At 49.6% G+C, this 22,472-nt stretch overlaps 1 protein-coding gene and 1 long non-coding RNA gene across 7 annotated transcripts in view; one reads left to right on the top strand and one right to left on the bottom strand.

Annotated features, from left to right (window-relative positions):
* LOC132251218 (uncharacterized) overlaps positions 1 to 16,470 on the bottom strand; it is a 59,693-nt gene extending 43,223 nt beyond the window's left edge. For 2 of the 5 annotated variants that reach the window (XR_009463129.1, XR_009463128.1), the window contains exon 1: positions 11,231 to 11,543. This is a non-coding gene — a long non-coding RNA (uncharacterized LOC132251218). Of the gene's footprint in view, positions 1 to 11,230; positions 11,544 to 16,389 lie in introns of those variants that run through there. The other 3 variants (XR_009463131.1, XR_009463130.1, XR_009463127.1) reach the window with 3 other exon arrangements.
* EMX2 (empty spiracles homeobox 2) lies at positions 16,080 to 22,450 on the top strand. Of its 2 annotated transcripts, XM_006262700.4 has the most exons (3): positions 16,517 to 17,297; positions 18,539 to 18,723; positions 21,103 to 22,450. In XM_006262700.4, exons 1-3 carry the CDS (start codon positions 16,907 to 16,909, stop codon positions 21,268 to 21,270), a joined length of 744 nt encoding a protein of 247 aa, XP_006262762.1. In that variant the 5' UTR covers positions 16,517 to 16,906; the 3' UTR covers positions 21,271 to 22,450. The 2 variants fall into 2 exon arrangements, with proteins under 2 accessions (XP_059586075.1, XP_006262762.1); XM_059730092.1 differs by lacking the exon at positions 18,539 to 18,723 and having other exon boundaries at positions 16,080 to 17,297; positions 21,103 to 21,206.
* The last annotated feature ends 22 nt before the right edge of the window (positions 22,451 to 22,472 follow it).

The raw sequence follows: 22,472 nt of genomic DNA, 5'->3' as shown, positions 1-22,472 counted from the left end.
AGGGCTCTGCCATAACTCATTCACTTGGACTACCCAACTCTGCTTCATTCACTATTCAACATACATATGTGATCACGTAATCAGAGACTGGATCATAAGGCAACTTTACATTTGTCATTTCCAAACTTCACTTTTCTGCCTTGAAGTTCTTTTAATGTAGTTTTTACATGGAAGTTGCCAGGGGTGGAAGGTTTTTTAATAACAACAATATAATCCCCAGAGTAATTACATCATGTGCAATTATTTGCTAGACAGCAGTACACTGCCCTGCACGATATGTAGAAACAATGAGGCAGAAGCCCCGAAATTGTTTTGTATGTGGCTTAACATAACATGTTGAAAGAACTAAAGCTCCTTTGGAGCCCTGCTTGTGCCCCGCTGTGGTTCATGTTCCAAATCTTGATGTCGATTTTGCATTTGGCTTTCTTAGACAAGCATCAACAGATCTGAGGTGCTAGGAGCTCATATCTTCAGTCACCCACCTCTGATAAAGGCTCGGATAGTAGAAGGGTAATAGTATCATCTGTGTTTATTTCCATTTCCAATGGAATGGGATTGTAAATCATCACCATCCTGACTTCTGTGAGCCTACACCATTATCACCATCAAAAGATCTGGCCTCATTTCTAACTCCTTTCATTGACTGGTGCAAACCAGAAATAATGTCTTCTGAGTTGCAACCGTGTCAAAATCAGTGCATGAATCAAGGGGATTGCCTCTACATAAAACCGCTCCAATAGCATTTATTAACAATTCAAGTATGGTTTATAGAAGAACAGACAATGATAGAGTGGCTTAAATGATTACTGCCATCCAGGAGACCATTTGTATTCCTTAGGGACAGAAAAACAGCCACTTCTGGTGGAATGGGATGCAGAAGGCATTGTGAGGGCAGAAGAAAGTAAAGGCCCCAATTTTGCAATGACTTATACATGTGCTTAACTTTACACATATGACTAGATGCAGTTGAGATCAGCAGAGCCTGGACTGAAACAGGATTGCTGGCACGCAGGGTGGAGGCCTAAGGAAAACAATGGTATGCCACATTCACTGTTTAAGAAATGAGCCTTCAAAAGGATTCAAGGTGCCTCCATGGACAGAAGGTGTCCAGCTAGATACAAGTAGTCAGAAGACTCCTGCACACTCATAGGCATCCAGTCTCGAGTGGATGGAGCCTGTAAGAGACCTGTGAGTCCATTATAGCCTCCAATGGACTCTTGTGAGTCCATTATAGCCTCCAATGGACTCTTGTGAGTCCATTATAGCCTCCATTGCAGCCTCCTTTGAGCTAGCCAAATCTGGCTCACACTTTGAGATCTAGTGGTCTCAAGTTTAATCCTTAAAGATGACCCAAATGAGGGCATCATTACAAGCAGATACTGCCTCTTCCACCAATAGTTATATATACGATGGAATAAGGGTTTTTCTAAATCTCATTAATGCAGAATACACCAGCATAGCAACAAACCCGAAAAGCTTGTACAACAGGTTGTATGACCCAAAGTCGCTTGGGTAAGTGAGACATCTTCCTAAAAGAAGGCTGTGCCTGCCACTCACCCCATCTTCCATAAATACAGTGTTGCCACAAACTGGAGAATTAGGAAGATGCATAGATGTGCCCAGTGGGTTTCATAAATACCAGCACCAGAGTTAGCTTTTATAAATTATTCCATCACTGTGATGTTCACTCCACTGTTGTGGATTGTATCCTCCCATTGCATTTTTTCCATTATTAGACCCCAATGCTGAAAAGACTAACATACATGCTTAACTTCCCACGTGGTACGTAGTCTCTTTGAATGCAATTAATCGCTCACATGACATGAAATACATGCTTAAGTCTTTGCAGGATCTGGGACTTAAGAGTGTAAACACTTTGAGGCAGAAGCTGTCATATTTTTTTGCTGTAAAATACATAGCACAATGTAACCCATTACCCTCACTGTAATAGAAATGCTAATAGCTATTATTATTCATCTTTACCATAATGGTGTAATGGATAATGAACATGGTAATGAAACATGATAAATACTGTAATAAATGATAAGCCTTGCTTCAGCCACAAGATTGCCAAGTGCTTACTTCAGAGGATGGGGTATGGCACATGTTTGGTATAGCCCAAACTTTCATGCTTACTAGTCCAAACTTCTCTTTTGTTTTATGGGCTTACATATTGTACTTTATTTTGAAGCCTACAGATGCTTCAAACTGTGCCTGTGTTTGAATGTGGTGTCATGACCTACTGCCAAGGTCTTTGCTTAAGATATAATGGAGTCATGGGCAAACAGAGACTGGCATGGGGAAGGAATGTAATTATGGATATTACTTGAGGGATTAGTATATTAACACTACAACTTCGGTCTCAAATTTACAACTGGAATTAATTCAGTTCATTGAAGATCGTTTTCTAAAAAACACCAACTGAAATGGTAAATGTGGAAGCCACAGATACTTGGAAGAGGAAAGAACCTTTGCTTCACATGTGTTTTGGGAGTAGCAGAGTTTTACTTATGGAATATTGTTATTAATTTAGTATTAGAAAGAGGACGCTTTAAAATATAAGCAATTTAATTCTAAACTAGATATGCTTTGAAGTACAGTGATTTTCATCTACCATCATGTGGCTGCCATAACACAAAATTTTAAGACAAATACATTTTAACTCTAATCCTTTATACTGAAAAGAACAGGACCTTACAGAACTGTCAGTCTTCACTTGGGCTAAATACATTGCATAGGGATGAGTGGGCTAATTAGCTCAAAAGGGAATATATCAGTGTAATGATAAATAGAAGAAGCTGATCAATTTTCAAGTGGGATGGGACTAATCATTTACCTTAGTAGATATCATTAGGTTCCAAATTTGTGATTTACCAATCGCCTTATTTACTGCAGGTGTGAAAAACTTGTATTTGAAGCCACATTTTTCTGAGATAGCATGAAAAAACCTAGGTGTTGTTACTTTCACTAAGAATGCATGTGTGTTGCCTTTCCATGTTTCTTCTCAGTTCATTTGGAGGCATCTTGTGTACACTGGATGTAATTATTAAATTTTATTATTCTTTTATTGTTTATTTTTTTTCAACATTTTTAAAAGGAAAAGGAAAAAAAAAGTAGTGTTTAGAAGTGTTTACTTTGTGCTGTATTAAGAACAGACCCGTCCACAGTTCTCCAAAATGGGCTAGATTAATAATAAACTGGGAACATCTGTAGAGCAACTCTTCTCTAAGTCAAGACTGGATAAAAAGAAAAATCAATGGCCCAAGGTTAAACATGGAAATTAAAAAGTGATCATTTTGGTCCATTACTCACCACAATAGGAAAGAGCGAAATCCACCTTAGGCATGTACTGTTTTACAGATCAGCATGCATGAATAGAATAAGGAAAGTAAGAACATTTTGGATTGTTTTTGAGTTGTAGTGCACTCTCTGTAATTATTGAAAGTTAGACTTTCCATTTAGTATTTGAGTATGGCATGTCTTTGGCATTGCATCATCCTGTTGTCTCCTTCCATCCTTCCAGTGTTAACCTGTCTATTGGCAGTTTCTCTTTTAGAGAGGTAGGACACTAAATATACTATAACATATCTACTCTACGTGTGTGTGTGTGTGTGTGTGTGTGTGTGTGTGTGTGTGTGTGTAAAATAGTATAAACCTTTTCAGTAAGTGTTCAATATTTGTAATATATAATACATTCTGTTATTACTTTTTTTTAGAGTAATGTTCTTTTCAGGGAAATTTAAAACCTCGTGAAAGTATACAAAGTTTGAAAAGAAGGAGACTGGTAACTGTTACAGACTTTAATCAGGACAAATTCTGCTGTGACTTCTATTTACACAAATCCGGAATGACACCAATAACAGCAGTGCAATTATTCCAGAGTGATAACAGTAAAACCCAGAGCAGAATCCAGACTTTATTAACTGAGAACACCTTTACTGTTGTTATTCATAATGACCAAGAGCTGCTAGATACTTTATACAAGAAAATAGGAAATTAGGTACCTAAATAGGAGTTGGGTACATAAGTGCCATGTCCCTGCCCTGAAAAACTACTAATCAAGGGCTCCCACTGCACAATCACCTTCAGATAGAAATGGTGATTACTATTGTGCAAATTCCCTTTTAATTTAGTGGGGCTAATGCCCAGTCATTTTGGCAGAACTAGACACTAGTTTCACACAGTGTATCCTGAAGTGGACAGGGAGGTACAGCAGTCAGTAAGAGGTTGTGGGGTTAAGGGCGGTGAGGACTGCTTGGACTAGACAAGGGAATGTATAGGGGATTGTTTTTTTTTTAATCTCCCTCCAAAAATTAATCCTATCACCACGTCTCAGGCATTAAACCTCTCCAAGGTAAAAAGAAGATACATTTAGACTAAATACTCCAATTAGTTTTTAGGTACCTGGGAACAGCGCAGAGTTCAAGTACACAATGCTCTTAAAAATACTCCTAAATTAAAAGCTATAGCTGAAAAAAGGGTGTTACAGTACATTATGTTTTACAGGCTATGGTTTAAAGCCTAACATGAGTTACTTTTAACTAGAAACTTAATTTAGTATGGGGCAGGGTTTTCAAAGCGAGGCATACACAAGCACCAGATAGGCACAAGCAAATCAAGTATTAGTGAGCAAACCAGGGCAGTTCAGCTCCTAACCTGACCATGTGATGACCCGCTTTTAACACACACATCTGGCGTTTGCTTGCATAAGCCAGGAGCACACAAATCTTGCTCCGTGCCTACGTTTGAAAATCAGGCTGCAAGAACACTGTGTGGTCTGATATTTAATGCTAAGTGATTGAGCCAATAATTGCAGTTTCAGTAAATTGGGGATGGGGGTGGGAGGGAGACTGTTTATGAATAATAATTCCACATCAGTTACCTTGACAATTTGGGGACTGCAGCACAGTTTTTACAATTCATGGGTTTTCCTTCTTTTTTAATGTACATTTCTTACTCACAGCATTGTCACAAAAATGAGTGTAAGCGCCATGCTCAATATTTTTTCCTCTTGGCAAATAAGCACAACAGAAAGACACATTCTTGCCTTCTTATGGTTTTGCCGAGCCACAACCACAAGCCATCATTACAATCCCAAAATGCTTTTGGCAGTTTTGATGCGAAATGCATCACACATGGGGTAAAATGTATTGGCCCATTTATATAGGCTTCAGTCCAGTGAATCACTTAAGCACATCCTTAACTTTATAAGTATGTGAATATTTTATTTAAGTCAATAAGACCACTCACACCTTTAAAGTTTAGCAAGTGCTTAAATGATTCAGGACCATGGGCTTTTATGTTTGGAGATAGCCACTTCTAATTAGTCCTGAGATTCAGAAGAGAGAGATGTTTTCCCTCTTTCTATTGACTATTAATAATTTTGACAAAAGTATTCAAAGAAAAAGATCTAATGAAATGTTATGCTATTGTGGATCCTGTCAAATGCCAGGTAGAAAAATAAATTGATGAACGAAGGCAGCCAGGGTGTTGAGAACACCACCTATCAAATTAACCAGCATTGTTTCATTGTTTCCCTTTGTTCCCCTGTCTGTCTCCACCTCTTGTTGGTTTTGTCTTATGCTCAGACTACAAATTCTCTGGGGCAGGGACCATCTTTGTTGTTCTGCATTTGTACAGCGCCTCTCAGAGTCCTGGTTGCTGATGGCGGTGCTCAACAACACCCACCAGAAGGCTTCTAGGAAGTCAAGCAGCCAAAGGACAGGAACATAACACTGAAGGTGAAGATCTCATCTTTGTTAGACAAAAAATGACGTGTACAAATCGTTGTGTATACTTTACCCGATGGAAAGTGTTTGGATATGGGGGTCATGTCTGGTTGTTTACTTTGTTTCAGCTGCATGTATGGGTTGCATATTTTATTTGATATGCGCTAACAGTTCTGACCTAAATTTCAGAGTGGATTTAGCATCCAGGAAAGATGCCAAATTGACAAAACCTACAGAAATGTTTGTCACATGTGGCAGTAATGACATTCTCCTTCCCACTCTGCCAACCTGCCTTGGCCTTGCAGTGAATGAACCTCTGAGGAGTTCAGATGCTGGTGAGTCATGAGCCCTTTTGGGGATACAGCAGACAAAGGGTGACAATGGAATATTACACCCCTCTCATTTATTGCAGACCCTAATTATCTCTTAATGGACATAGGTTGGATTTGTACCAGTGATCAGCTCTTCAGAGACACTCAAGCCCCAGTCCAACAGAAGATGAGGGGTTAGTGGTTAAGCTGGAATTAAAACAAGGAAACTCAAGGTCAAAATAAAAGATTCAGCTGGCACAATTTTTTGCCCCAATCTAAGTCTGTTTTGTTTCTGTCTCTTTGACTATGGGGAAGGACATATACTGACATTGTCAATGATGGAAATCTCAGGAATTCAATTCTGGCCTCAGTGGGGCCACTGAGAGCTTTGCCATTGACTTCAATAGCTCTAGGATTTGCCTGGATTATTTACTTGTCTCCATTTAAGAGTTGTCCGATTTCTATTTGTCTCTGACTCAACAAGCCTGGGTTTTTATGAGAAATACTCTTTTTTTTATAATTCCAGCAGAGCCCATACATTGCTCTTCTCATTTGGATCAAGAAGACAGCAAATGCTTCTGCTAGAACCTGGAGAAGGCTAACACTTAAGATTAGCCAGAATTGCTAAAAAAACCCCAAACCCTCCAAAACCCATTTTTTTTTAACTTTCCTTTGGAATATGGGTTAGAATTCACCTCTACAATATTCTCAATTCAAAGTATAACAATTTTGACATCAAGCCCAAAATAATTCACCCAGCTATTGTGGGATAGCATTTTAACTGCTAAATATTTAATTATATTAAGCAATAAGAGACTTTTTTACATAATACATGTTAATAAAGCACCACTTACAGTGATGCAGCCACTACAAGAGGTCATGTTGTAATTTACTTAAATCCATCTACCAGAATATTTTTGCTACTACCCTATGCACTATGATTTTCAATATAGTTTACTATGTATTTTCCTACGTATGATTTTTATAGCAGGTTCTATCTATATGCAGAGTAAAAAATACCATTCAGGATGCACATATCTACCTAAGATGGTAGAAAAATGAGATATTAGATGACGTGATTTGATAATTATATAGGATCAGGAAATTGTTTAATTTAATCATAACACACCATAAAATCAATGGGTACTTTGTCATAGCAGGACTTTAAAGCAGAGTAAAGGTTGTCCAGGTATCCTTACCTTACCATTTTCCTGACTGTTGCATATGTCACTGTGCAAATTTAACATGGTCTTAACGTACTTTTGGTGTTTAATTTCCGTTCTTTTTAAAAAAATGCAGGCATGCATGATGTAATCTTACCTAGATTTTTAGAGTGTAGACTTTCATTTTGTTATATACATGTACGGTTCCTTGCCCTGGGGGACTCTGATCTTTGTCTGGAGATACTGGCTGCTATAACACTGCAAATGCATTGTAAGTAATTAAACATAGTTCAAAAAAGGTCCCAGGACCTCAAAGAGCTACCATCTTATTGGTGACTGTGAATAGATAGAAAGGCCATGTTCTACGCATGTGATATGTGTGGGGGCTGTGATACAGCAGGATTCCAGTAGTTCTCCTGGGTTGTAGGTATTGCACTAGCATGATAGGATGGAAAGGGTGGGCTTTGTCTTTCTTTTTTCCCTCTCTCCCTTCTTTGAAGTAAAGTAATTAAGCAGATCTCTAGCCCTGCACAGGCACGCAGTGCCCAGCTATACTCTGGCAGCTCCCTCTGCAGGGGCCTTTTACATCCTCTTCTCATGTTCTGCACAATTGCACAGAGCCAGTCACAGGCTCAGGTCCGTGGTGGGGCACCCACAGGTAGCACATTAAGCAACAGTTGGGTCAAGTATGTGAAATCATACTTTGCCGGCCTTTTCCCACCCACTCTTCTGTGATACTCATGGCAGCAGCATTATTTTCCTTCCCTGGGTTTGCGACAGGAGAGGGGAGGTTCTTTTCTAGGACTCCCTGGCTGCTTCACAGGCTAAGAGCAGATGTGTTGCATTTATCCCAGGATAAACTGTGCTTGTCCCAGAACAAAAATATCCTGGGATTGGCATGTATACACATCACCCTTCATCTCAGGGCTTAGCGAGCAGCTGAATACAGTGCCGCTTTTCCGCCATTGATTCACTGATGCAATCCTGGTACAACTGTACAGACATGTTTTGCAATATCCTGGGAAAAAAATGTTTGTACCTCTTATCCTGGAAACTTGTTTAGGATTTATCTTGGAACAATGGGTGCTGACATCTGCATGATTGCATTTTGTCCCGGAACAAATATGACATCTGTGTGCACCCCCAAGCAACAGAAGTGTCAAATTTTCAGGGCCCCTTTGGCTGGAGGCCATACAATATGGCACAGCTGGTATCTGGGTTAATCCAGCCCTGTGCTCATGCCCAGTGGTGGGGGTTAGCTTCTGGAGACCCGGTGAAAAAAGTTCAGTGTCCAGCCCCTACACTTTAACCAAGCAACTGCACCAAAACATGCTATAGAGCAATGAGAGCCACTGGTAGTTTGAAGCTACATGAGACTGCAGGGTTTGTATTGCCCTAAAGCTGCACCTTCTCATGCCTACAAATTAAGCACAGATTGGATCACACAAGAGAACTTTGCACCTTGCATGACAGAGCTTCACCATGAGCAATAGACCCATGCACAGGAAATAAGGAAAGACACTCTGGATAACACACAGCCACCCCTCTTCTTTGCCAAAGGTTCAGTTTCTCTTTGCAATAAAATGCTATCAACTTTTTTCTCTCTCAGCTGGATTCATTACTTTGGATAAAGTACATTCATAAAGCCATAAAGCCATGCCACTATGTTGGACATTTGCCACCCATTGTATGGTACTTTTTTTCTTTTGAACCAGCGTGTTTTGTCACTAGTCACTGAGGGGGTATATGCTATTGTGGCTCTTCGGTTACTACAGACTGCTCATGTGGCTCCTGAGATATTCAGCACCGAGGATCACTGCTTTAGAAGGCATGTTTTAAATGGGACATTCTATGGTAGTGAACTTAATGGATAAGCTATTTTAAGGATAAAATTATGCTAATTTCTTTGTTAGTATTAATTTGCAAAGTATTCATTTCAGGATGTGCTTCTCTAACCTCCCCCCCCCCCCCCCCACACCCCATACCACATTTTTATGCTTTTCTATTCACCTCTTTCCAAATGTTCATTCTACTCCCATTCCAGCTGTATCATTTGAAGTTAATACTTCTTTTGGTTTCTGTTCACATAGGCTGTAAATTTGCCTTCCCCAGGAAGCTTCCCATTTAGTGAAGTTGTAATACTTTAACCACTGCTAAAATTTTTAGCAATTAAATCTTCCACACAGTTACATTCAAAGAGTTGATTATGCTGTTTCTGTCTCAAGTATGGAGTTAAATTTCCTAAAACTTTCCATGCTGCCCTGTAAAGAAGATTTTTTTTTTTTTTTTGCTGTTTTTCAACTGTATTCGTTTGGAGATAGGTTTGTTATAGTTTTATCATTCTGAACAGCTATAATTTTCCTCTCTGAAAATATTTCTAGCTGTTGCCTCCAAACAGTTAAATGAGTGATTGTATAAACAATGAAGATCGTTTCCCTATGTTAACAGAAAAAGGAGCATCAAGCTCATTTTATTTAGTATTTAGAACCCAGAGGTTCTATTCTGTATTCATCTACTAGACACATCCAGCTACATGCACTTATTTTACTTCATTACACTCGTTTATGGAAAACAGAAATGTTTAGACTAATGGAATATATCCCTCTCCTCCCTGCCTACTAAAAGCCTAAATAAGATTTTCACAACATGGTGCCAATTTCTGAGCTGGTACAGTGTTTGTATATACACAAACTTGTGGCACAAGTTCCAAAGCATCATTACCTATTATTCCAAATACCTGTTTTGCCCCTAGTTCTGACTTAATAAAGCAACAGTAACTACACTGAAGTCATGCAACAGTAAAAAGGATAGGACAAGAAGATACTTTTCCACGTCTTACTGGTTTGAAGGAGCCGAAATGGCTGTGAGATGTCAGCTTTTCAGCAATGCAGTAGTTTGCATCCACAACACAATGTTAAAGCCCAGACTCTATATAATGTTGTTTTGTTAACAACCTCTCCCCAAAAAACCTGGCCTGAATCTGAAAAAGTCACCACGGATCACTATGGATTAAAATTAAAATTAAAACAAACCCCTTAGGTTCCACAAACCGACCAACCTACCTACGTACATACCTACATATATACATACACATAGGTGAGTTTTACTAAGTGAAAGTCATCTGGGTTTCTAATCTGCTAAACACATTTTTGATCTTGTTGAGCCAACAACCAACTAACTGCACAGCAGTTCCTCCTCTCAACAGATTCAGTGACTGCAGTTTCCCCAAGCAGGGCCTAAGCTATGTCCTTTCCAAGCCAAGCTGAAAACAACCCTTCTTTTGCAACTATGCTTCTGCATTGCTCCCTCCCTCTGTTATCATTACTGAGTCCAAGTCTCTGATGATGGTGAAAAAGGGCAAAATTCCCCTGGAACCAATACCTCTGCTCTACTTTACACCAGCAGAAAAACTGGCCCTCTCTTTTTCTCACTTAGGAACTTGGCCTGTTGAGCGATGGTTTAACCCATGCCCGCGGACACCCCTGCAGAGCCCCCCGCCTCCAGTCGGGCTCTTCCAAGGCGCGTTGCGGAGGGAAGTGGGGTAATCCGCACAAGAAATGCTCGCAGGAGCAGGGCGCTTTGGACTGGCCTCTACCCTTGTCTTATGCCTTGTCAGCAACGGGGACTGTCCCGAGGCGGGGCAGGGGTAGGCTGCACAGTGTAGGGGGAAAGCTCTGCCGTGCGTGGCCCAAGTCGCGGAGCCCCCGCTCCAGCCTGCTGAACTCGGTCGAAACGGCGACTTCCAGGGAAGGGCTCGATCCCAGCAGAGCTGCAGCCCCGTCCGAGCCAAGCCTGCCTGGCAGGGTCGTCCCCGCCGTGCAAAAACGGGGGAAGACATGCACGAGACCCTGCGGGGAGCAGCGGTGGGGGCTTCCCTCCACCCTCCTCCCCGGGCCCCTGCCCGCTCGCTGCTGCTTGAACCCCCGGAGCCCCGCGCCGAGCCGAGCCGAGCCGAGCCGGGAGCACCCCCAGCCGGCCCCCGCGTGCCTGGCCCGCTTCCCCCTCTCCCCCGGGAGCTGAGTCTTACCGAAACCCCGTGCAATGAATCCCGCCGGCCTCGGCACGTCCCTGGGCTCGGGCAGAAGAAGCGTCTCAGCAAAGCCGGGACCCCGCTAGCCCTCCCCGCGGCTCCGGCCCTTGCCCGACGGCGGGAGCAGCAGCCGGGTCCAGCCTGCGCCTGCCCCCGAACCCCGAGATGAGCCGGGCTGGACCGTCGCGGCAGCTGCCTCCTGCCCCTGCTTTAAAGCCTACCCCCGGGCCGGGCGTGTGTCCCCGCTCCCCGCCTCCGTGGCCTTTTGGATCAGCCCCCTCGAAGCAAACCCGCCGTCCAGCAGCGGCTCGCGGGGCTGCCCCGGCACGTCTGGGAGAGACCCCCCCCCTCGGGCAAGCGTGTCTGGGTGCATTTTCCTCCCTCGCTCGCGGGCAAAAGAGACGGGAGCAGACACACGCCCGGGGGAAGCGGCACGTGCGCCCTGGGGGAGGATCCCACCGCCCGTCGGCTCGGGGCTGCGGGACCCCGGGGCCGCCCGGCCGTCGGGGAGCAGCGCCGCGCTCCCGGCTCGCTGCGGAGGCGCCCCCGCGAGCACCGGGGCGGTCGGAGCCGGCAGAAAGGCCTCATCTCCGGCGAGCCGCGCTGGATCCCGTGTCCTGCAGCTGGCAGCCTCGCCCCCCCTCTCTCCCTACCAAGGGTTTGCAGCTTGGTCGCTGAGGAGCTGCAGGAGACCCCGAAAGTGGCCACATTTGGGAGCGGGGGGGGGGGGGTCAGGGATCGGGCCCTTTTGCAGCAGGTAACGCTGCCTGGAGCCTGGGGCCGAGCCGGCAGGCGGGGAAGAAGCTGAGATGTGATCAGGCGGGGGGTGAGGATCGCAGAGGCCGGTCCGGAGACGCGGGGAGCGGTCAGGGAGATGCGGCCGGGAGCGGGGACGCAGTGGGAAAAGACGGACTATTTGCAATTGCTGGGGAGGGGGGAAATGCACGAGAAGCAGCACGGCGGGGACAGCCCCGGGGTCAGCCGCGAGCGGGACGCCGAGACAAGGCGGTGCCCGGCGGGTGCAGCGCTGCGCGAGGGACGTGTCTCCTTCCCGGGCGGCGAAACGAAGGGGCCGCGGCTTGGCAGCCTGTGCGGGGTGACCCTAACACTGAGGGAAATAAGGACCAGGTGCAGCGGGTCACTCTCACGCTCCCTCTGGCCAAGGCAAGAAGTCTGCACGGGGCTGCGGGATCGCCATCCCCAGCCGGCGCCGGGGAGCAGAGGAAGCGACCCCCAGATCAAATGCAGCCCCCTGCCCTCCAGGGCCCTGCTCCTAGCATACATGCGGGGCTGGGGAGGTTTCACCCGCCAGCCGCTGCTGGGCCTCTGGCTAGGCAAGGGTGAGCTCCCAGCGGATGGGCAGAGACCGGGGCGAGAGCCGGGCCCAGAGCCGGCAGCCCGGCCCCGCAGAGCCCTGCTGGGGCGTCCCGGGCACGCGGGGCAGGGCACGGGCCGCTTTACAAAGGCCCCCTTCGCCAGAAACCCCGAGTTCAGCTCATCGCCTGTTTTCCCAGAAACAAGCACTGCCCCGCGTAGGTACTCATGAAAAGTCCGCTCAGGACCGTTTGCGAGACAGTCTCTCTCTGTGGGTCTGATGAAGGGAACTTCAGCTTGTCCAACCTTTTGGTACATTCACACACACACACACACACACACACACTTTGGTTATATAAATATGTACACACACACGCACATACACATATATATACACGTACACATTTTGGTTATATAAACACACACTATATGTCTATATAATCTCTGTGTATACACACATACATATATATACACACATGAATATAAACATATATATACACACACACACATACTTTGGAGATATCTATATCCAAAGTGCTTGTATTTGTGTGTGTATCCGAAGTGTATGGATATATCTATATCTATATAGCTATAGATTTATCTATATATATATCCAAATATCTATATAAATATATATCACACACCCAAAGTGTATGTGTGTGCATGTATTATATATATAATACACACAAATACACATGCAGTTTGTGTGTTACACTTCCTGTATTACATAATACACGCATACACATGCACTTTGAATATATTTATATATATATATGAAGATACAATATAGATATCTAGATATACCCAAAATGTGTGTATATGCGTGTGTTTGTGTGTGTGTATTCTCCATACCCTTTGGATACACACACACACAAACACAAGCACTTTGGGGATGTATGTGTATATATATATATGTATGTATGGATGTATGTTTGTATGTATGCATCTGTACATACACGCACACTCTTGATAGTCTGTACCGTGCAAATATACCCTGCCTTCTCCTGGACTTCAGACTAACAGGACAACTCCGTCTCTCTGATCTTTGCACTCGCCATTGAAACCCCTCGGTCAGAGGCTTGCGTGTCTGGAGCGATGGTATATTTTACCTAAACAGGGAAAGTTGGTAACAATTTTCCCTCTGTCCTGAGCTGCTGTGATTCGGACTGAACGAGGAGCCTGAAACACAGTCTCCTCAATAGAAATAATTTGATAAGAGCTTTTCGGTCGGGCAGGCAATGCCCCGATTCACCGGGATGCGGATCCAGTCCCCGGCCCCTCCATCTCTTCTGCCTTCATTAACATTTAATGTGGTTTCAAAATGGCATTGCTCCTCGGGCCGGGCACGAACCGCGCGGTGGCCGGGCCGGCCGGCAGGCGGCGCTGCGCACACGCGGATCCTGCCCGGCCGGCGCGGACGGAGCCGGGGGACTGCGGAGCCCGTCGCTGCACATCAGACACCGGCCCCCGGCGCCGTGCGCCTTCGTGACGGGCAGTTGATCCTAAATGCACGTGTCACACCGCATCCCGGGTCCGAGGCAAGCAGCCTGGGGGAGGGACCACCGCTGCCAAGCCCCCGGGGGCAGGGGCGCTGGCAGGGAGGCCGGGCCCGTCGGGGATTGCAGCGCGGGCGCGCACAGGCGCTGATCTCTCGCCTGCTCCCAGGCAGGGACCGTGCTCTCCCCAAGACACTCGGGTTTGGGCATTGCATGACCAGCGATTCGGGGGGTGCCCCCCCCGGGCCTCCCCTTCTCCGTGGGGGTCGGGTCCCGTGTCCTGCGCACATGGCGGGGATCTGGGGGCCCCGAGCTGGCAGGAGGCGGTTCAGACACAGCCGGGCTTGGGGCTGCAGGCCTCGCCGGCTCCCGTGCCCTGCTTCTCGAGCCCGGGATCCACCTGCCGCCCCGACGGCCCGCATCTGCCCCGCGGCAAGGAAGAGCTACACGGGGTCCTGCGGTGCAGCCGCTTCCAGGGACCTCTCCAGGGCGGCATCGCGCCCTGCACCGACCCCGGCTCCTCCAGGGTGACATCGCTCCCGGAGCTGGGGCGGGCAGGGGCATCGGAGGGGCCGGAGCTGCGCTGCTCCAGCCCGAGCAGGGACCTCGGGCCAGGCGATGCCGGCCAAGAGCCGCAGCCCTCGGGCCGTCCCTGGAGCAACCTGACCCCCGTGCCAGGGGACGGCCGGGGGCTTGGGCCAGGACGCGCGCAGGAGACAGCCGGAGCCGGGGACAGGAGCTCCGCACTGCTCCGACCCGGCCTCACCCGCTGCTCGCGAGCCCGGGCGCGAGGGGAGGTTCCCGGGGGCCCAGGGCGGCTCCGGTGGAAGAGGGACAAAAATAGTATTGGGGGGATCAGTATGTCCGCGGCCCAGCCCGTAATAAAGCACGGGGAAAGCCTCCCAAGGAAGACGCTCCTGTCAGGAGAAACACGGGGGGAAAGACGGGAAAATCGTGATTCAAAGGACACCAAGCACAGCAGCCACAGGAGGCCAAACCCCACTCTGGCAACAAGTCCGGACACACGTGCACCGGGGTGCGGGGCTTTTTGCGGGAGCCCCTGGGAGGGAGGCGCAGGTATCTACAGACTGTAACTGGCCTCAACTTTCCTCGCACAATCGTGAACGCACAGATCAGCGCTACGGAGCTTCCCCACCAGCAACTCCCCGGCTGGTGATCTAGGGAAAAAACTATAGCGGTCCAGACCGCTACATACCGGAGACAACACGGATTAGCGCGTATCTATTATCAGCACCCTGCCTAAATAATAAAAAAAAAAAAAGCACTCGCATAAATACTTATTCACTTATCCACAATATTTAAGTGCCTGCATATTACATTATACACGGAGAATATATTCGCACAGCGAGTCCATATTCGTATGTTAGATATCCGCGGATCCTACATCGATGCATGCAGACGTTACGCAGTGTGCACAAATGCAGCCCGTTTCTATTTGTTGTTATCTTGAAAATATCAGCTGGATCGACCCAGACAACTTTCTAACACTGAAGGTGGAGGGAGGGGGAAGGATTAACTCGGCAGATAATAGGGGAAAATCGCGTGTGTATTTCTCGCTATCTTTCTGTACCGACTTCAGGGTGTTTTAACGCTAGAGAGAAAATGGATATTTTTATTTAAAAGCAGAGGGGGAAGGAAGTACAAGAATAAAAGCAGGGAATACCAGACTCCCGTTGCAAGGCTTCCCCCCCCTTCCCTAGTTCAGCAGCAACAGTCATTGACATCAGCAATTCTGCATCTTGAAGATAAATGACACCGCGGCGTAATAGATTTAAAGCGCGCCAGATTTTTTTTTTTATCATTAATTGTAAATGTGCAAAATACCTGCTGGTACTTCACTTTAGAAGAATGTAATTGGCAAAAATAGGAGGCTGATGAATAGATAATAGATCCTTAACTACCAATAAACAGTAAGCAGCAGCCAACAGCATTAGGCTGTGATCATCATTATGCCGACGCGCCAGCCAATGGGAGCGGGAGAACTCGGCCCTAAAATCATCCCCGAGCCCAAAGGTAATCGCGAAAATCCGGACAGGGCTGGAGCTGCGTGGCTCTGCCCCGGCTCCGCGGGATGCCCGCAGCTTCCCGGGGCCCGGGGTGAAGGGCAGGGCAGGGAGGCTGCAGCAATCCCGGCTCCCCACTGCCCCGGGGCAGCGAGTACCTGCGGGCGGCCCTGCCCGGGGCTCCCGGGGAGCGGAGGAGACGCCGCAGCCGGGGAAGCGGGTGTCCGGGATCTGGCCCACAGCCGCTGAATCCACCCGCGCAACTTGAGCCGGCGGGGATCCCTCCCCAATCCCTCCTGGAAAGCCCTGCCCTGCTGCCTACCTTGGGGCGCAGCCGGCGGAGGGGAGGCCGGGGCGGCAGGAGGAGCCGAGCCGAGCCGAGCGGAGCCGGGCCGGGGCCGCGCAGACACACGCACCCCCACCCCGCGCCAGTCCGATCCGCTCCGGGATCCAGCCCTCCAGGATCCCTGCGCCCCGCTCGCCTCCCCTCTGACGCACTTTAAAGAGTCTCCCCCTTCCACCTCGAGGCGAGTAATAGCGACCAATCATCAAGCCATTTACCAGGCTTCAGAGGAAGCTGTTGATGTGATCCCCGCGCTAATTAGGCGCATGCACTAGCCGCCCGCCCGCCCGCCGGCGCGGGGACCGCGCACCTCCATGGACCGTCTCTGGACGTAGCGGCACGACGGAAACTTCTCCCGGCAACTCGGGGCGGGCCCCGCCGCTCCGGCCGCTGCTCCCAGCCCCTTGATGAGTGCGCCGCTGCCTCCGCCAGGCACTCCCTCCTGCAAACTTCCCCGGCTCCGGCAGCGCACCGGGGGCCGCGGCCGTCGGACAGCATGTTCCAGCCCACGCCCAAGCGCTGCTTCACCATCGAGTCGCTGGTGGCCAAAGACAGCCCCCTGCCCGCGTCCCGCTCCGAGGATCCCATCCGGCCCGCGGCGCTCAGCTATGCCAACTCCAGCCCCATGAACCCGTTCCTCAACGGCTTCCACTCGGCCGGCCGGGGCGTCTACTCCAACCCGGACTTGGTGTTTGCGGAGGCCGTGTCCCACCCGCCCAACCCCGCCGTGCCCGTGCACCCCGTGCCCCCGCCCCACGCCCTGGCCGCGCACCCGCTGCCGTCCTCCCACTCCCCGCACCCGCTCTTCGCCTCGCAGCAACGGGACCCCTCCACCTTCTACCCCTGGCTCATCCACAGGTACCGGTATCTGGGCCACAGGTTCCAAGGTACGTGCCCCGCCGCGACACGGACACGCGGGGGCCCGGGGGGTGGGCGCCACGAGCCTGGCAGCTCAGGAGCGGGCTGCGGGGAGAGGAGGGGAAGGGGGTCTTGCAGTCGTTTGCAACCAAAACACGGGCCCCGGGAGCAGCGCCGCAAGTTTCCCGCGGGGCTTCCCGGGACGAGGCCGAGCCCCTCCGCCTCGGGCCTGCCCGGCCGGCCCCGACCCCCCCTCGCCCGGCTTTCGTTTCCCTTCCCCGGCCCGGCGCAGCGCGGCGCTCCCCTTGCTCCCCTGCTCCGGGGCTGTGCTCCTGCCTGCAAGGGACAGGGCCGGCAAGGGGACCAAGCAGCGGCCTCGGTGGGGGGGTCTCCGGCCTCTCCTTGCTTGCTGCCGGGAGCAGCTCGGCCGTGGAGGCCGCGGTGCAGCCGGCCGGGCCTGCCACGCACTTTGGGGCACTACCCCCCCCCCACCTCCCGGCGCGGGGCAGGCGATGGGGGCGATGCCCCCGCTCCCCCACACCCCGTCCCCCACTTCCTCCGAGGGCAGGTTTCCACCCCGCGCAGTCCCGCCGCTCCCCGCACCCAGCCGCTTCCCAAAGGGAAAAAAAATTTAAAAAGAAGGGAAGAAAGAAAGAAAGGATGGGGTAGGGGTGGGGGAGAGAGTTATCCCTATTTATTTACTTTTAAAAAATCAATCCCCTCTGTCCCGCTCACCGAGGCGGCTGCTGCCCTCTCGGAGCAAAATGACAGGTTTCCCTGCCCGCAGCATCGGTCCCATCGCGGGCTGCAGGGGCCGGGGGAGAGGCGGAGGCCTCCTCCCGGCCACCCGGGGCAGCTCGTCAAGGGCAGGGCGGGGAAAGTGGGGAATGCAACTTGGCCCCTTGTATTTATTTTGCTGTTTCGTGGCGAGCGGAGCCCCCCGGGCCCGTGCAGCAGCCTTCGGGCCGGGCCGGGCTTTCTCTGGGCCTCGATCGCTGCGGAGCGGCGCAGGGGCGAGTGCGGAGCGGCTCCGGAGCGGGTGGACGAGCCCGGGAAGGGGCCGCGGTGCGCGGAGGGGCCCGGAGGTCGCGGAGGGGCAGGGCGGGGCTCGGGCCCTCGCTTCCCCGAGTGGGTTTGATTCCTCGGCTCTCCCCTGCGCCGCACCCCGGGCCTTGCAATGAGGGGCCTGAATGAGGGCAGTGAGCAAAGGGGTCCCCTGCCCGCAGCAGAGCAGCGCGGGGCTAATCTGTGCTCTTGCCCCGTCGGCCAGGGAACGAGACGAGCCCGGAGAGCTTCCTCTTGCACAACGCCCTGGCCAGGAAGCCCAAGCGCATTCGCACCGCCTTCTCCCCGTCCCAGCTCCTGCGGCTGGAACATGCCTTCGAGAAGAACCATTATGTCGTGGGAGCGGAGAGGAAGCAGCTGGCGCATAGCCTCAGCCTCACGGAAACTCAGGTGAGAGGAGAGACCTCCTTCCGTCGGGGGCTGCGGCTCTGGGGCCGGCGTCGGGCCCTGCACGTCGGTGCCAAGCGGCACCGGGCCTCTGCTCCCGGCCCTGCGGCCTGTGGAGGCTTTGCGGGCTAGACCCGCGCTGGGCCCGACGGAGGGCCCCGTCGGGTTTGTCCTGCTGCAGCTGGTCCCCAGCACCTGCCGCAACCAGGGAGGCCTGGGTTCGCAGCAAAGCCAGAAGGCTCGGCTCGGCTGAGGGGTGTCGCGTCTGCAGGGACGGGGTGCGGGTCCCCTCGGGTGCTGGCCCGCCAGGGGACTGAGTTGTGTGAGGATTGTCACCACAGCGGCTCGGGGCGCTCCGTCTGCCCTCGCTGTTCCGGGTTAATCTGTTTCGGATGCGTGTTACGCGTGTGTCTGCTCGGAACCGGATGGGTTATTTAGCACGAGGGTTTCTGCGCTCGGCTTCTCCCGAGCTGCATGGTTCGTTCTCCTTGCTGTGGCTGGAGGAGACGTTGTAGGGTTTGGCTTATATATTTTTTCTCCTCCCTGTCCGGGAGACTCAGCCCGAGGGACGTGTCCCTGCTACAGTATGTGGCACTGTACTTAAAGGGGGGGAATAACCCCCAGCCGCAGCCTGGTTCAAAGTTCTCCGTAAACAGATGGGATTAAGTTGTAACACTTTTTTCCCCCCTTTTCGGGGGGAAGCAATAAAGAGGTTGGGGCTTTTGTTTTAAAATGTCTGGCTAACAAAACAAGACAAAGGGATCGCCACTTTTATGAGGTTCTCGGAACAAGGGACCGGTCACAGGCTTATTTCCACTGGCAAAGCTGTATTTAAGGTGGTCTTTGTCCCGTCTGATTCCGAAGCTGCTTGGGGTCTTTTGTCCAGATGTCAAACCCCCGGTTCCCTACAAACGAGCTCGCTTTGGGGAGATCAGCGGGCAGAAATGAACCGTCCTCCCCTTCAATTAGCAAACTAAAAGCAAATTAAACTCACCCCTTGTTCCCCGCTCAGCTTTTTAATGGGGGACTTTAGGAGAATATGAAAATGCGGCGGAGCTGTGTGTCTGGCACCGCCGCTCTCTGTTCTGAAGAGGCAGCGAAGCGGGTTAAACCAGCTTATTAAAATGCTCCCGTTCCCCTTTCCCCCCCTTGCTGGGGCCTTTATCAGGCACTTTCAGACAGAACCAGAGTTTAAACTGCTTTAAAAAAAAAAAAGAAAAAGGACCAGTGTTTACCTTTGGCCGCTCCAAGGAGTGTGGCCAGCTCTCGAGATAACTTCGGGATCAATACTATCTGTAATTAAATGACTCCAGTAATCTGGGCTATGGTTAAGTCAGATTTATTCGACTCTGAACAAATTCAGAGAGGCATTTTCTACGGCACTTGAAGGGTTTGCCTGGGTGCGATCGCTCCCGGCCGCCCGCTCGCCAGCAGCCCTTGCGGAAAGTACTGCGGGCTTTTCATTTTTCCCTTCTTTTCCTCCCCACCCCCCCGCTTTTTTTGAGGAGGAGGATTTCTCCCGAGGAAAACAGGCAAAAATGCCATCTCTTTCCCTTATCCCCCTCTTGGAAAAGGAGAGGCCTTAGCTAGGCTGGAAAGGATCTTCTTAGTAAAACAACAAAACAAAACAAAACAAAACACCGAAATCTTCATTTTAAAGGGAGTTGGAGCACTTTCACTTTCACACGCACAGTGAGTGGTGGGTGCACCTTGGCCCGAAGGGGGACGAGAAGCCGATACGGGATCCCCGGGGCCCCGCGCCCCTCCGACACGCGGGGAAAGGTCCCGCAGCCTCCCCGGCTGCAGAAATGCGGGACGGCTTCCAGATGCGGCCACCCTGGGAAGGGCGAAGCCCTCCCCGCCCCCACGACGGCTGCGACATTGGGAAACTATCAGATTATTTGCAGTTGATGACAGATTTGATCGTTGTCCTAAACTGTCGGCGGGCGTGATGCGATGTGCGTGTGGAGCCGGGGTGCGTGTGCGGAGATGAGTGTGTGCCTACTGTCTACGGACTTGTAGGCAAGTCGTGGCTCTCTGTGTCTGTGTAGAGGCACACACACACGCATGTGTATGTACGTGCATGTGTAACCTCCACGGGCACAAGCAAACTGCAGGCAGATAGATAGGTGTGTGTCTCGATCCGTTGTGTGTCTGCCTCTTGATGTAAGCATTGTGTGGACACACACGCAGTCCCGGACCCCTTTTCCAGCCGGTTTCATTGCATTTGGCACTTAGTACACTGTACACACATATCCCCCCCTCCTTACACTAGTCCTTACCGAGGCGGAAAGCTCCGAGAGAGCCCGGGCAAGGAGCCGGACCGCAGGGAGGGCAGGAGCGCCCAGCGAGCTAACCCGCGCCTTTGTCTCCCCTCCGCAGGTAAAAGTATGGTTTCAGAACAGAAGGACAAAGTTCAAGCGACAAAAGTTGGAAGAGGAAGGTTCAGACTCACAACAGAAGAAAAAAGGGACTCATCACATTAACCGGTGGAGAATTGCCACCAAACAAGCCAGCCCAGAAGAAATAGACGTCACTTCAGACGACTAAGAACTGGCACTGGGACTTTTCCGACGAGCAAACAAAACAAAAATCAAAGTGTTGCAGGATCACACACCCGGAGAGCGGCGGTGCAGGGGAGAGGCAGAGGCTTCATCAAAATGCAGTTCTCGTCTAGGAGGCAGCTGAGAGAGAGAGACACGGAGCGAGAGGTCCAAAATGTGGCATTGCTGGCACAGCTCTGGCAAAGGGGGATCTGTCAATCAAAACCTATCCACCGAGACACGATGATTGACAGGTATTCCGTTTCTCGCAGTCCACTTTTAAAATCCAATAACGACAAAAAAAATTAAAAGAAAAAAAACCCCAATATATATAGATATATATACACAACCCTCCCCCCCTCCCCCCACCTAACAGGACATTTTTTGCACTTCACAGTTTTTTTCCCCAGCCTTTACAAAGCAAATGCCGTGCACAATCCAAATCCACACCTGTTTCAGAAACTTGAATTGCATGTGTTTTTAAAAAAAAAGGAAGAAAGAAAGAAAGAAAAAGCCGTTTGGGGTTTTTTTTAAAACGGTTCCTAAAGACAGAAATGAATTGTAATTTTTTTTTCCTTTTAAGACAGGTTCTGTGTGCTTTTTAATTTTATTTTACGAGAAATGTGCAGTCTGTAAACATTTTATGATAACTTCTGGCGTCAAAGTGATTGTGAAAGCTAAATGAAGTAGCAGTAACTAAACATAGTGTTCCTTCCAAACGGACAACGCGGGGATGTGGGTGGGAGGGAGCGGAGGGGTGGTTATGACTTTTTGCTGCAAAAACAAAAAACAAAAAAAATTCCCCAATTTAAAAAAAATATATATATCCCCATGGTGAAACATAATTAATATTTTTTAAATCCGATGGCCACTGTTCGGTGGTGCCGGCTCTTAATTGGCAGATCTTCCAAACTAGCAGTATGCAGGAAAAAGGACTCGATATCAAGGATTGATCAAAAATGGCCATTTTCATTGGGGGCAAGTTTCAAGCACTGAGCTTATAATATTCCAAGATTATAGAGCTACTAAAAACAAGTGACAAATGTTTCCTTAATGTCTTCTATACCAGAATGTAAATATTTTTGTGTTTTGTGTTTAATTTGTTAGAATTCTAACACACTATATACTTCCAAGAAGTATGTCATTGTCAATATTTTGTCAATAAAGATTTATCAATATGCCCTAAATTTTTTTAAGCCATATTTTTTC

The sequence above is a fragment of the Alligator mississippiensis genome, chromosome 6 (genome assembly GCF_030867095.1).
Source record: "Alligator mississippiensis isolate rAllMis1 chromosome 6, rAllMis1, whole genome shotgun sequence".
In the NCBI taxonomy this organism is placed as follows: domain Eukaryota; kingdom Metazoa; phylum Chordata; order Crocodylia; family Alligatoridae; genus Alligator; species Alligator mississippiensis.
Note: the sequence above shows the minus strand (reverse complement) of the source record. Positions and strands in the feature narration are given on the sequence as shown.

Excerpts from the sequence above, each read along its gene's own strand:
- EMX2 (XM_006262700.4), top strand. The coding sequence starts at position 16,907 with ATGTTCCAGCCCACGCCCAAGCGCTGCTTCACCATCGAGTCGCTGGTG. Across the intron at positions 17,298-18,538 it reads TCTGGGCCACAGGTTCCAAG|GGAACGAGACGAGCCCGGAG; the intron begins GTACGTGCCCCG and ends CCCGTCGGCCAG. Across the intron at positions 18,724-21,102 it reads TCAGCCTCACGGAAACTCAG|GTAAAAGTATGGTTTCAGAA; the intron begins GTGAGAGGAGAG and ends TCCCCTCCGCAG.